Source organism: Dendropsophus ebraccatus, chromosome 7, assembly GCF_027789765.1.
Source record: "Dendropsophus ebraccatus isolate aDenEbr1 chromosome 7, aDenEbr1.pat, whole genome shotgun sequence".
Classification (NCBI taxonomy): Eukaryota; Metazoa; Chordata; class Amphibia; order Anura; family Hylidae; genus Dendropsophus; species Dendropsophus ebraccatus.
Window position 1 is genome coordinate 20,943,312 of NC_091460.1, and position 15,481 is coordinate 20,958,792.

At 49.7% G+C, this 15,481-nt stretch overlaps 1 protein-coding gene across 1 annotated transcript; it reads left to right on the plus strand.

Annotated features, from left to right (window-relative positions):
• The first annotated feature begins 403 nt into the window (after positions 1-403).
• Positions 404-13,540, plus strand: LOC138796480 (vomeronasal type-2 receptor 26-like). Its single transcript, XM_069976086.1, has 2 exons — positions 404-677; positions 12,639-13,540. The coding sequence occupies exons 1-2, from the start codon at positions 404-406 to the stop codon at positions 13,538-13,540; spliced, it is 1,176 nt and encodes a 391-aa protein (XP_069832187.1).
• Positions 13,541-15,481: the final 1,941 nt, after the last annotated feature.

Below are 15,481 nucleotides of genomic sequence, written 5' to 3' on the forward strand. Positions count from 1 at the left end.
AATTGTCGTGTGCAAACATCCCACCTCTCATTCTGTATGATGCAGCCCATCCTCCCAGAAGCTACAGTCCTAAGTACACAGGCATGGATAGGAGGAGATCCATGTCTATTCCTTCTTTTTGTATCTCTCCCATCTATTTCTGTAACCAGATGAAATGTAGCTAATTCTGGATTAGAATTATTAGTAAATTGTGTTGCTCAAGCATTCTCTGTGGAGCATGGTGCTTGGTCAAGCATTGGGGTCCTCGATAAAGCTAAATGCTTGACTGAGAACCTTGTGCTGCTCAGGTGTTCAGAATACAAAAAGAGCATCAGGCAGTAACTTTTAGCAACTCGGGCACTTTTAGTAACCAGAACTCCTCCTTGTCCTCATTTACCATGATTTATGCCTGTAGGCTTAAATAATGGTGAAAACTAGAGATGAGCGAATCAGTCGGATTTCTGCTTCGTATGAATCAGAAATCTCGGCGGCTGACTCCCGCTGCCTGTTCCCTCCCTGCAGCGGGCGGATACATCGTAAGGAACGCCTGGAAAACTGGGATACAGCCAATGCCAATGGCTGTATCCCAGTTTTCCAGGCATTGAAGTCAATGGGAAGACAGACGTCCAATGCACATGTTTTGAATAACGACGTTTTTACCACGGACGTCAAAATAATGACGGACATCATTTTCAGACGTATTTTGCAAAAAGCGTACGTTTTTTATTAGTTGTTCACACACAGTTTTTCTTTTGTCACCGTTCTTTCTCAGTTTTTACTATTAAATTCAATGGACTTTTCAATTAAGACACATCCAAAGGCCAATAAGTAATCCCAAACTAGAATAATGTACCAACAGCCGTCATTGCACTAACGGGATGCCAGGCTGCTAAATGACGTCCGTTATTTTAGACTCAAAATGACGGATGTCATTTTAAACGGAGATGAAAAAACGTTCTGTGAACATAGCCATACAGAAATCCCAATGTTCGGTTTAGAGCCCAAACACGAACATAAAAAAAATGATCGTGATTGATTTGGGTTCGTGTTTGACAAACATTCACTAACAAATAAGGAACATACAGTAGAAGCATATGTTTCAGTCTATGCCCATGTACAGGGGGAGGTTTAGGGGGATAGTCACTGAATGACTCCAGAGAACACAACATTTCCTGGGCTTCATTCATAGCCATCCTGGGCTGCAGGTTGGACAACCATGTTTCAGGTAGATAGAATAACACAAAAATTGTTCTCTTACATCTTATACAGGAAGGTATTCAGACAATATATACTTTATTTAGATGCCAAAAGGCCGATGTAATGACCCCTGTCGGCCAGGAACCAGGAAGGTTATCAGGGAAGGATATCACATCTGCTGCTATGACTGCGCCCCATGTCCAGAAGGAGAATTTACCAACAGTACAGGTAAGGATTTATTTTTCATTTCTTTTTTCCTTAGTTAAAAGGGAACTCCAGGTAGAGGTTAAAAAAAAAAAAGAAACTTATGCAGAAACGTACAGCATTGCTTACCTGTCTATGGCAGTTTTGAAACTACCAAAAATCCATTTGTTTTTTTTTGTTTTTTTTGGGGGGGGGAGTTGTTCTGTATTGTGTTTCTGTCCCTCTTGGTTGAGCAGTTCCCAGAATGCAATGCTTTCCCTCAGCTAATCATCACAGTCCCCTACCCATCCCGATCAGTAAAATTAGTGCTGCACCTGCTTCTGGCCATTCAGAGATGGTGAATCACTCAGGGGGTTGGGGATCCAGCCAAGCCTCCTGTGATATTACTCCCTGAACCCTGTCTGCATCATCAGCCTGCACTCATAATACATTGTATAGACACATCTATATAACTTTTACTGTACTTTTAATAGAACAGTTGTTTTTTTTATCTGGAGTTCCCGTTTAACCCTTTAAGGACATGGCCCATTTTCGTTTTTACGTTTTCGGTTTTTCCTCCTTGTGCATAAAAGGCCATAGCACTTGCATTTTTCCACCTAGAAACCCACATGACCCCTTATTTTTTGCGTCACTAATTGTACTTTGCAATTACAGGCTGAATTTTTGCATAAAGTACACTGCGAAACCAGAAAAAAATTCAAAGTGTGGTGAAATTGAAAAAAAAAACGCATTTCTTTTATTTGGGGGAAATGTGTTTTTACGCCATTCGCCCTGGGGTAAAACTGACTTGTTATGCATGTTCCTCAAGTTGTTATGATTAAAACGATATATAACATGTATAACTTATATTGTATCTGATGGCCTGTAAAAAATTCAAACCGTTGTTAACCAATATACGTTCCTTAAAATCGCTCCATTCCCCGGCTTATAGCGCTTTTATCCTTTGGTCTATGGGGCTGTGCGAGGTGTCATTTTTTGCGCCATGATGTGATCTTTCTATCGGTACCTTGATTGCCCATATACGACTTTTTGATCGCTTTTTATTACATTTTTTCTGGATTTGATGCGACCAAAAATGCGCAATTTTGCACTTTGGGATTTTTTTGCGCTGACGCCGTTTACCGTACGAGATCAGGAATGTGATTAATTAATAGTTCGGGCGATTACGCACGCGGCGATACCAAACATGTTTATTTATTTATTTATTTGTTTACTTTTATTTAAAACCTGGGAAAAGGGGGGTGATTCAGACTTTTATTAGGGGAGGGGGATTTTTACTATAAACAACACTTTTTTTTTTTTTTTTTACACATATACTAGAATCCCCCCTGGGGGACTTCTAGTATATACACTGTGATCTCTCATTGAGATCTCTGCAGCATAGATATGCTGCAGAGATCCATGAGATCGGCACTCGTTTGCTTTCGGCTGCTGCAGCCGGAAGTAAACGAGTGCCAAGCCGGGGACGGCGCCATCTTGGACGCGTCCCCGGCCGGCATCAGTAACGGAGATCGCTCCTCCGGGACAAGGTCCCGGAGGAGCGATCTCCCCCACTAGACACCAGGGAAACGTTGCCTCCGGTAATCGGAGGCAGCTGTCAACTTTGACAGCTGCCTCCGATTAGCTAATTAGCGGGCACGGCGATCCGACCGTGCCCGCTAATAGCATCGGTCCCGGGCTACTCGCGGCACCCGGGATCGCGGCACTTCAAAGCGGGGCCGCCGCGCGGCCCCGCTTTGAAGTGCAAGTGAGGACATATGACGTACCGGTACGTCATATGTCCTTAAGAGGTTAAGGGGGGATTATATGGATTGAATGAACCCAAGATTCCGGGCTGTTCACAAGACTTTAACAAACCAACCCACCACTACTTTCTTCTAACTATATAGCAGCAGTAAAGCAAACCTTAAGCTAACTTTTTTTTTACATCAACAGGAGTGGTGATTAGGGATGGTCCGAACCGAGTTAATGATTCCCGCTGTCTGCCCGCTCCGTGCAGCGGGCGGATCCAGCGGGAGGACCGCCTGGAAAACTGGGATACAGCCATAGCCATAGGCTGTATCCCAGTTTTCCAGATGTTCCTCCCGCTGTATCCGCCCACTCCACAGAGCGGGCAGACAGCGGGAATCTGCTGCCAAGCGTTCGGGTTCATACGAACCCGAACCTCAGCAGGTTCAGACCATCCCTAGTTGTGATCTAAAGCAATTTTGCAACATAATCACTTTATTTTTTCATGTTTTCTATGTTTAAAGCGAAGTGTAGAGGCAGGGAGATTTTTTCAAAAGTGCGGAGGAGGATGAAAAAAATAACATGCACTTACCTCCGCGGCTCCAGCTCTCGTGCCTGCATATTGATTCTTCAATCCCCAACTCCTTCCTGGTTTGAGAGGAGAGTTGGGATATATTGTTCCATTCCTGCTCAGCCAGTCAGTGACAGAGACAGGACCCCGCTACAGCCACTGACTGGCTAAGCAGGCCTGGAATTCTCCGTTAAATCATTGTCATACATATGGCCAAACTGTGGTCCATGCCAATATTTGGCCTTTGTTTTGTAAAAAAAAAAAAGCACAGGAAGTCCCAGTTCTTTGTGCGGTTATGCAAGAAAAGTCTCCTGTTTATCATGCAGGTGGTTTATCAACTTAGGGCAATTAATTTAGGCTACTTATATTATCTTTTGCTAATTATACTATCAGCTCTGCAGCTTACCAGGAGACAATACTCCTTGTTATGTAACAATTCTGTCAGTATAATGTCACTGTGTGGTTACAGAGATGATGTTTGACAGGAGAGCTGACCATACAATGTGAGCAATCCCAGGATTCTCTGCTACTGAATGTGAATGTGCTGTGGACATGTTGATTTAAACATAGAGGAGACATTTATTAAAATGCGCTCCTGGCATATGTCAGGGAAAAGAAGCAGATTTGCCCTTTTTCCATGGTGTACACCAGCCATATAACCCTCTCGCCTGATGGGTGGCAGAGGGGGGATTGGCAAGTTGGGTAGGAGGTGTGGCCTTCTCCCACACCTGATTTTTCACGATTTACATTTGCTGACAGGCGTAAATCATGACACAAATATGTACCTGCTTGTAGAAAATGGCATTAGCACCTGTAGTTTATGGCTCGCCGCAGTAGGATGACATCAGAGAGGTTTCTTTATAAAATGGAGATTTATTGCTTCTTCTTTAAAAGTAGTGAAATTACAGAATTGTATAGAAATTAATATCAGAGAAATGTCTTACAGCCCTTAGTGTCTAGTGTCCATAGTTCATATGAGAGTCCTTTGAAGTGAAGGGTTTGTCTTACATATCGTCACGAGCTTCAGGCAGCTGTTGCGTCACTCAAGCATCCTGGATGACCTTCCTTCCTTCACTCTTCCATCATGGATTCCTCATGCGCAGGGGTGATTCTAGCCTCTCTGCTGCCTGAGGCGAACTATAGAATGACGCCCCCCCCCCCCCCCCCCGTCAATCCGCCCACATTATAATCCACTACTGCCCCCCCCCCCCCACTGCTGTCCCCAATAAACATAATGTTTGGTCCATTTCTGCACAGAGGATGTCAGGAGAGGAGGGGGGCTAATCCTATAGGAGAGGTCCCAGCAGCACAGAGGATGTCAGGAGATGAGGGTGCTAATCCTATAGGAGAGGTCCCAGCAGCACAGAGGATGTCAGGAGAGGAGGGTGCTAATCCTATAGAAGAAGTCCCAGCAGCACAGAGGATGTCAGGAGAGGAGGGTGCTGATCTTTTAGGACAGGTCACAGCAGCACAGAGAATGTCAGGAGAGGAGGGTGCTGATCTTTTAGGAGATGGTCCCCCTCCTCCCCCCTTATAGATGGTCCCCCTCTTCCCCCCCTTATAGATGGTCCCCCCCCCCCCTTATAGATGGTCCCCCTCTCCCCCCCCCCTTATAGATGGTCCCCCTCTCCCCCCTCCCTTATAGATGGTCCCCCTCTCCCCCCCCCTTATAGATGGTCCCCCTCTCCCCCCTCCCTTATAGATGGTCCCCCTCTCCCCCCCTCCCTTATAGATGGTCCCCCTCTCCCCCCTCCCTTATAGATGGTCCCCCTCTTTCCCCTCCCTTATAGATGGTCCCCCTCCCCCCTCTTTCCCCCTTATAGATGGTCCCCCTCTCCCCTCTTTTCCCCTTATAGATGGTCCCCCTCTTTCCCCTCCCTTATAGATGGTCCCCCTCTTCCCCCCCCCCTTATAGATGGTCCCCCTCTTCCCCCCCCCCCTTATAGATGGTCCCCCTCTCCCCCCCCTTATAGATGGTCCCCCTCTTCCCTCTCTCCCCCCCTTATAGATGGTCCCCCTCTCCCCCCCCCCTTATAGATGGTCCCCCTCTTCCCCCCCCTTATAGATGGTCCCCTCTCCCTTATAGATGGTCCCCCTCTCCCCCTCCCTTATAGATGGTCCCCTCTCCCTTAAAGATGGTCCCCCTCCCCCCCTTATACATGGTCCCCCTCTCCCCCCTCCCTTATAGATGCCCCCTTATAGATGGTCCCCCTCTTCCCCCCCCCTTATAGATGGTCCCCCTCTTCCCCCCCCCTTATAGACAGTCCCCCTCCCGCCCCTCCCTTATAGATGGTCCCCCCCTTATAGATGGTCCCCCTCTTTCCCCCCTCCCTTATAGATGGCCCCCCCTTATAGATGGTCCCCCTCTTTCCCCCCTCCCTTATAGATAGTCCCCTTCCCCCCCCTATAGATGGTCCCCCTCTCCCCCCCCCTTATAGACAGTCCCCCTCCCGCCCCTCCCTTATAGATGGCCCCCCTCTTTCCCCCCCCTTATAGATGGTCCCCCTCTTTCCCCCCTCCCTTATAGATGGTCACCTTCCCCCCCCCTATAGATGGTCCCCCTCTTCCCTCTCCCCCTCCCTTATAGATGGTCCCCCCTTATAGATGGTCCCCCTCTTCCCCCCCTACCTTATAGATGGTCCCCCTCTTTCCCCCCTCCTTTATAGATGGTCCCCCTCTTCCCCCCCCCCCTTATAGATGGTCCCCCTCTTCCCCCCCTACCTTATATATGGTCCCCCTCTCCCCCCCCCCCCCTGCACAGCAGATAAAACAAAAACAAAAAACAGCACACAACTCACCTGCCCTCCGTTCCCCCGTCGAGCCTCTCTGGTCTGGTCCCGGCTGATGTGCGGCTGCCCGGGGTGTCCCGTCCTGTCCCCGGCAGCGCGCGCATCAGAGAGCTCCCCGTGTGCCTGTGGCTGTGACTTCCGGCGCACGGGGATCTCTCTGATGCGCGCGCTGCCGGGGACAGGATGGGACACCTCCGGCAGCCGCACATCAGCCGGGGGACTAAGGCTGCATTCCCACGTTCCGTGATCCTGACAGATCACGGACTTGGAATGCATGTATCGGAGTCCCCCCGCGCCCGGACAGCATCTGTAATGAGATGCTGTGAGCGGGGGAGACTGTGTTCATAAGCGCCGCGCTGTAGTAACAGCACCGCGCGGCTGATTCATTACAGCGCGGCGCTTATGAATACAGTCTCCCCCGCTCACAGCATCTCATTACAGATGCTGTCCGGGCGCAGGGGGACTCCGGTACATAGTACAATCAGTGGCGGATTATAATGTGGGCGGGCGGCCGCCCGAACCGCTCATATTATAGTCTGCCACTGAATGCCGCAGGGCCGTTTTAATACATTGGTGGGCCCAGTGCACAGCCCTCAAGAGTGGGCCCCCCCTTCCCTTTCGGCACATTGTATAATGTACTGAATTTGCCCCCACACTGTATCAAGAGCCCCAATACATACAGTAGTTACCTTATAACACTATTTCCACCATACAGTGATTATATATTACATAAAAACTGCACTAAACAAAACAGAAAGATATCACCAATTATACCATTACATAATACCGCCACATCATGACCCCCAACACTACAACCCTATAACAGAGTGCAGTTACATCCAGTGACTCACCGGGGGCGTCTTCTCCGATCAGAGTCTGTCACCTTTTCTTTTTCTCTCCATCCAGCCTGGGCCACCTTGAAGTCTTCCCCTGGCTGTGAATCTTCTCTCCAGAATCTGCCAGACAAATATTTTAGGCTCCAACACATACAGTAGTTAGGTCCCTTGTACCTCTATACAGTAGTTACACCCCTCTGTACCCCTACATAGTTACACCCCTCTGTGCCTCCATAGTTTTAAGGTGTCCCTGTAGTATATAGCCCCTCATGTGCTCCTCCAGTTATATACAGCCCTCCTGTGCGCTCCCCCATTAGTATATAGCCCCCCTGTGCACTCTCCCCAGTAGTATATAGCCCCCCCTGTGCTCTCCCACAATAGTATATAGCTCCCCTGTGCTCCCCCATAGTATATAGCCCCCTGTGCTCCCCCATAGTATATAGCCCCCTGTGCTCCCCCATAGTATATAGCCCCCTGTGCTCCCCCGTAGTATATAGCTCCCCTGTGCTCCCCAGTAGTATATAGCCCCCTGTGCTCCCCAGTAGTATATAGCTCCCCTGTGCTCCCCAGTAATATATAGCTCCCCTGTGCTCCCCCATAGTATATAGCTTCCCTGTGCTCCCCATAGTATATAGACCCCTGTGCTCCCCAGTAGTATATAGTCCCCTGTGCTCCCCCATAGTATATAGCTCCCCTGTGCTCCCCCATAGTATATAGCCCCCTGTGCTCCCCCATAGTATATAGCCCCCTGTGCTCCCCAGTAGTATATAGCCCCCTGTGCTCCCCAGTAGTATATAGCTCCCCTGTGCTCCCCAGTAGTATATAGCTCCCCTGTGCTCCCCCATAGTATATAGCTTCCCTGTGCTCCCCATAGTATATAGACCCCTGTGCTCCCCAGTAGTATATAGTCCCCTGTGCTCCCAAGTAGTATATAGCTCCCCTGTGCTCCCCCATAGTATATAGCTCCCCTGTGCTCCCCATAGTATATAGACCCCCTGTGCTCCCCATAGTATATAGACCCCTGTGCTCCCCAGTAGTATATAGTCCCCTGTGCTCCCCCATAGTATATAGCTCCCCTGTGCTCCCCAATAGTATATAGCCCCCTGTCCTCCCCCATAGTATATAGCTCCCTGTGCTCCCCCATAGTATATAGCCCCCTGTCCTCCCCCATAGTATATAGCCCCCTGTGCTCCCCCATAGTATATAGCTCCCCTGTGCTCCCCAGTAGTATATAGCTCCCCTGTGCTCCCCCATAGTATATAGCCCCCTGTGCTCCCCCATAGTATATAGCCCCCTGTGCTCCCCCATAGTATATAGCTTCCCTGTGCTCCCCATAGTATATAGACCCCTGTGCTCCCCAGTAGTATATAGCCCCCTGTGCTCCCCAGTAGTATATAGCTCCCCTGTGCTCCCCAGTAGTATATAGCTCCCCTGTGCTCCCCCATAGTATATAGCTTCCCTGTGCTCCCCATAGTATATAGACCCCTGTGCTCCCCAGTAGTATATAGTCCCCTGTGCTCCCCCGTAGTATATAGCTCCCCTGTGCTCCCCCATAGTATATAGCCCCCTGTGCTCCCCCATAGTATATAGCCCCCTGTGCTCCCCAGTAATATATAGCCCCCTGTGCTCCCCAGTAGTATATAGCTCCCCTGTGCTCCCCAGTAGTATATAGCTCCCCTGTGCTCCCCCATAGTATATAGCTTCCCTGTGCTCCCCATAGTATATAGACCCCTGTGCTCCCCAGTAGTATATAGTCCCCTATGCTCCCCCATAGTATATAGCCCCCTGTGCTCCCCAATAGTATATAGCTCCCCCTCCCATATAACATTGAAAAAAACAAACACTTACTCACCTAGGTCCACGCGTTCCTCTTCTCTTCCCTCTTGTGGCCGCACTTCCTGCGGTCACAAGAGGCTGCACTCCCCTTACCCTCGCGCCGACGCTCCAGTGACGTCGGCCGCTAGAGGGAGAGTGCGGCCTCTTGTGACCGCAGGAAGTGCGGCCACAAGAGTGACTGACAGGGAGGGAGCCAATGGCTCTCTCTCTGTCAGTGTCGCTGCTGCTGCAGCGCTGAAGCGCCGCAGCAGCAGCGGGCGGGGGCAGCGGCGAACGGCGGGGCCCTGCAGGGGGCGCCATGGAGGGGTAAGTAGATTACCCATCCATGGCGCTCCCCCCTGACAGGCTGGTGGCCGGAGCCCTGTGCGACCGCATTGGTCGCACATAGCAACGGCCGGCCTGCTCGGGGGGGCCCCTTTAACCAGTGGGCCCGGTGCACGTGCACCATGTGCCCTCTGGTTAAAGCGGCCCTGGAATGCCGCCCCCATGAAGACAGCTAATGGAGCCGCCTGAGGCAGACGACTCAGGTCGCCTCATGATTGCGGCGCCCCTGCTCATGCGACATAACCTTCTCCTTGAAGGCTCTGGATCCTTCTTGTGACATAGGGCTCATACCTTCTGTACAGCCCTGATCCAACCAACCTCCATCTTGGTAACTACCATCTTATATAGGGTTCATGACTCACTGTCAATGTCATGTGTGGGTGTGTTTATTATAATTGAGTGTGTGTGTCTGCACATATATGACCATAACAAATATAGAACTCTTTCTCTATGCATCAGCATATCCTGCTTCCAGTTATGGATGTATAGTTATCGTGCTGTGTACTGGCATCACCACCCTACATACGTCATGGAATTGTGAATAGTGCTGTGTACACTTATGTATCTATTTCCAACTTATACACGTCTCCTTAGTATAGAATATGATATTATAATGTCAGTATTACAATCACTTTATACAGTGAATAGTGTTATGCTATTATGGTGAGGTCAGCAGTATATATATGACTTACATTATATTATACCAAGATATTGTTCATTGTAAAACACATCGTATTTAACACTGCTCCTGAGCATATGTAGATTTGTTGCCTAATGCCAGCACCAGGAGCAGGGACAGGAGGCGGGATTTTAGGACACCAATCTTGATAAATGTCACCCAGATAACTTATATTGCAAAACGACTTGCGATCTGAACCCTGTCTATTTCTCGCGACAGTGACTCTTTAATATAATGGTGTTCACAGTACGATAAATACTAAATATAATTGACATATAATCCTACTTTGTATTTTTTATTTTTTTATTTTATTTTTAAATTTTTTGCTTTGAAAATGGGAAAAGGGGTGTTTTTTATTTTTTATTTTTATGGAGCATAAACCATGGAGCATTTTTTATATTGTCAAAAAAATGTATTACTTTTTTCATTACTTAAATCATCTTAGGCTATCTACGCTTGCCATTATTTGCAAAATACACTGCAATACTAATATATTTATACTAATTCCTGTATATGACAGTTCCCTGTCCTTTTGTAGAAACAATAAATGGCATTACCCATAGTGCTCTCAGGCTTTCTCAGTATACACTGCATCCCGCTATATACATTTTGATCTGCTTTCTCAGGAGTTATAATTCCCCCTACTGCACAGTTTTTCATTTAGATTCACTATACTGAAGATATTCATCATAAGGGAGCAGGAGAATCTGGGCAGGATGGGGTGATGGGGGCCAGGGCCGGCGTCAGCACCCGGCCGACTAGGGCAAGTGCCGGGGTCCGAAGCGCCTCTAGGGGCCCAGTACCGTCTGATGCTGTCAGAAAAAAAAGTGTAGTAACAGAGGGGACTGGGCCCCTAGAGACCCGCATAGGACAGTTAGGGGGCGTCGGTACAAACTGGAGTCCCTGGCACATGTTTCTCTGCAGAAAACTTCCCTACAGCTGCTGAGTAGCTGCTGCACCTATGGGAGATGCAGGACCTTTCATTGAACATGCTGAGACCTCTAGACTAGAAGCACCAGCATGTCCATGTGTTGATATATATATATATATATATATCACTGCAGGAGCTTTATACAGGAGAACTAGAAGCACCAGCTTTCCCAGTCCCTCTCAGTCACCCCCTTCTCCCTCTCAGTCACCCCCAGCTCCCCCTCAGTCACCCCCAGCTGCTCCAGTCCCTTTCAGTCCCCCTCAGTCACCCCCAGCTCCCCCTAAGTCACATCCAGCTTCACCAGTCCCTCTCAGTCACCCTCACCTCCCCCTCCCGTCACCCCTAGCTTCCCCAGTCCCTCTCAGTCACCCCCAGCTCCCCCTCAGTCACCCCTAGCTGTCCCAGTCCCTCTCAGTCACCCCCAGCTGCCCAAGTCCCTCTCAGTCCTCCTTAGTCACCCCCAGCTCCCCCTCAGTCACGCCCAGCTGCCCCTTTCTCCCTTAGTCACCCCTAGCTGCCCTAGTTCCCCTTCAGTCACCCCCAGCTGCCCCAGTCCCTCTCAGCCCCCCACCAGCATCCCCTCAGTCACCTCCAGCTTCCCTAGTCCCTCTGTCACCCCCAGCTCCCCCTCAGTCACCCCCTAGCCCCCCTCAAGTCACCCCCAGCTGCCCCAGTCCCTCTCGGTCACCCCCAGCTTCCCCAGTCCTTCTCAGTCACCCCCAGCTCCCCCTCAGTCACCCCCAGCTGCCCCAGTCCCTCTCAGTCCCCCTCAGTCACCCCCAGCTCCCCCTCAGTCACCTCCAGCTTCCCCAGTCCTTCTCAGTCACCCTCAGCTCCTCCTCAGTCACCCCCAGCTGCCCCAGTCCCTCTCAGTCCCCCTCAGTCTGCCCCAGTCACAGGGGGAGCAGTGTTGAACTGGGAAGCATTACAGTTGTTGTCTCAAACATCATTAAAATAGTATCTGACCTCACAGCTTCTCTGGCGATCTGTCATGTCCTCTCTCCGCAGTTCTACTGTACATCAGTAATACTGTAATATTGTAATAAAATATTATTGGGAAAGCTGGGGACGTCTTTGGGATGTGACCATAGTAGTAGTAAGCAGTCTGAGAGTTTAGGATCCTATAAACGAGGCTGACGGCTGCCCGGTAGAATTGTCAGTGCTGAGAGAAGAGATGACGGATCCTGTGCGGTGAGACACAGAAGTAGCTGGAGAAATTATGAAGATTACCGTCCGATCACCACCGACAGTGGCACAGTACAAGAGGTGGAGGCAGTAGCACGGTACATGAGGGAACACAGTGACAGTTTATTAGGACACATTGGCACATAAGGAGGCGTCACCTTAGAGTAATTGGATATAATGTTTTTGGCCTCTGACTGCGCCTGATCGGTTTGGATGGGGGGGGAGGGAAAAATAAATAAATATTATCCTTATGTGAAATGGAAGGGATGCAATCTGAAGAGCCTAGTATGGACCATCAAGTTGATGGAAATAACTCTTCCACCCTGCATTTGGCAAAATTATAAACTATTGTTAATTCATTTTGTTTCTTCTTTTCCAGACAGTGAAAATTGCCAGAGATGTCCTGACCATGAATGGCCGAATGAGGGGAAAACCAAATGTGTTGTGAGAGATGATGAGTTTCTGTCCTATGAGACTGATGTTGTTGTTTTAGTCTTTTCCATCATCTCCATATTACTCTCTCTTATAACTTTATGTATAATTGGAATATTCACTTTATTCCGGAACATTCCCATTGTCAGAGCCAATAACCGGAACCTCAGCTTCATTCTCCTGATCTCTCTCATGTTCAGCTTACTCTCTGTGTTTCTCTTCATCGGTCGTCCAGTGGATATAACCTGCATGCTGAGACAAATCTTCTATGGGGTCTTCTTCACAGTAGCCGTGTCTTCTGTCCTGGCCAAGACCATCATAGTCTGCATAGCATTCAAGGCCACCAGACCTGACAGTCCCTGGAGAAAGTGTGTGGGGGTTAAGCTTCCTTATACTGTAGTGTTGGTCTGTTCATCTATTCAGATCCTGAATGCAGTTATCTGGTTGTCACTGTCTCCTCCATATCAGGAGTATAACCTGGATTATCCTGGGAAGATCATCATTCAGTGTAATGAAGGGTCAGTCTTGGCCTTTTACCTCATGTTGGGTTATATGGGGTTTCTGGCAGCGGTGAGCTTTGTTCTAGCTTTCCTAGTGAGGACATTACCTGATATCTACAATGAAGCCAAGTACATCACCTTCAGCATGCTGGTGTTCTGCAGTGTCTGGATCTGTGCCATCCCGGCCTATCTGAGCAGTACAGGGAAACACATGGTCACTGTAGAGATATTCGCCATATTGGCCTCAGGGGGAGGAATATTGGCCTGCATGTTTTTTCCAAAATGTTACAATATCCTGATGGAGTTTAAGAAGAGGAATAGTAAAGAAACAAAAAAAAATTCCACATAAAAACTAATTATTAATATAAAATACAAAGTAATTTTTATTTCCTTTATTGTATTAAAGAGTTTCTCTTTTTTGCTGATTTAATAGGCTCCTCCGCCATTATCATTTTTCTCTATGAATCTCTCTATAAAGACTATTTTATTCTGTAACTAATTGTAGTTAGAGATAAGCAGAGCACTCTTAGTTTTGCTTTGTACTGAACACTCGGCTTTTAAATCCTGCTGTCTGCCCACCCTGTAGAGAAGGTTGAGAAGGCCCGAGGACCGGGTGGAAAACATACAGGACTGCTAATCTCTAATTGTAGTTACATTGTTGTTCCATCTTTCATTCTTACATTCACTAAACTGGGACTCCTGTAAAGACTTCACACGGAGGGTTTGGGAATAAACCATGGAATTTATCCACATATAGGGTGGGATCACACTACGGATTTTTTGCGGATAAACTCCGTTATTCCGTTGGCTGTCCGCGCCCCTTTCCGCCAGCTCCATAGATACCATTCTATGGGCCGGCATGTCAATTCTTTCGGCGGATAGCGGAATACGCCATCTCATAGCAGGGCCGTTTCTAGAGGCGGGCGGGCCGGGCGACCGCACGGGGCGCCGACAGCTAGGGGGCACTGGTGGCTCCACTGAGCTGCGCGCACCCCCGGCCGCCCGCCCGCTCACCGCATCACCTAGCTCTGTGACCCCCTGCCCCTGTGCCCCATCACAGGGCAAGACTGGTGCCCAAACGTTGTTCCGCCCTGCCGCCCGGACGTAGCTCCGCCCCCGCGCCTGAACGTAGCTCCGCCCCCCATGGACTGGCCGGACCCTGCCGAGCACTCTGCAGGCCGCTGCAGACATCTTCTCCCTGAGCAGGCGCAATGACGTCATATCACCGCGCCTGCTGAAGAGAGAAGATTTGTGCAGACGTGACGGCGGCCTGCTCCTAGCAGGCTGGAGAAGAGGAGAGAGGGACCTGCTGTATGCTGGAACAAGGTGAGTATAATGTTTTTTTTTGTGTGGACAAAGCATGGGGGGGTTATTACTATGGGTGGGGGAGCACAGGGGGGGTTACTACTATGGGTGGGGGAGGACAGGGGGGCTTATTACTATGGGTGGGGGAGCACAGGGGGGCTTATTACTATGGGTGGGGGAGCACTGGGGGGCTTATTACTATGGGTGGGGGAGCACGGGGGGGCTTATTACTATGGGTGGGGGAGCACAGGGGGGCTTACTACTATGGGTGGGGGAGCACAGGGGGGCGTATTACTATGGGTGGGGGAGCACAGGAGGGCTTATTACTATGGGTGGGGGAGCACAGGGGGGCTTATTACTATGGGTGGGGGAGCACAGGAGGGCTTATTACTATGGGTGGGGGAGCGCAGGGGGGCTTATTACTATTGGTGGGGGAGCACAGGGGGGGTTACTACTATGGGGGGAGCACAGGGGGGCTTATTACTATGGGTGGGGGAGCACAGGGGGGCTTACTACTATGGGTGGGAGAGCACAGGGGGGCTTACTACTATGGGTGGGGGAGCACAGGGGGGCTTATTACTATGGGTGGGGGAGCACAGGAGGGCTTATTACTATGGGTGGGGGAGCACAGGGGGGCTTATTACTATGGATGGGGGAGCACAGGAGGGCTTATTACTATGGGTGGGGGAGCACAGGGGGGCTTATTACTATGGGTGGGGGAGCACAGGGGGGCTTATTACTATGGGTGGGGGAGCACAGGAGGGCTTATTACTATGGGTGGGGGAGCACAGGGGGGCTTATTACTATGGGTGGGGGAGCACAGGGGGGCTTATTACTATGGGGGAGCACAGGGGGACTTATTACTATGGGTGGGGGAGCACAGGGGGGGTTACTTCTATGGGGGGAGCACAGGGGGGCTTATTACTATGGGTGGGGGAGCACAGGGGGGCTTATTACTATGGGTGGGAGAGCACAGGGGGGCTTA

Bases quoted from the DNA above. Each gene is read 5' to 3' on its own strand.
- LOC138796480 (XM_069976086.1), top strand. From the start codon at position 404: ATGGTGAAAACTAGAGATGAGCGAATCAGTCGGATTTCTGCTTCGTAT. The intron at 678-12,638 runs GTATTTTGCAAA...CTTCTTTTCCAG, and splicing joins GACGGACATCATTTTCAGAC to ACAGTGAAAATTGCCAGAGA.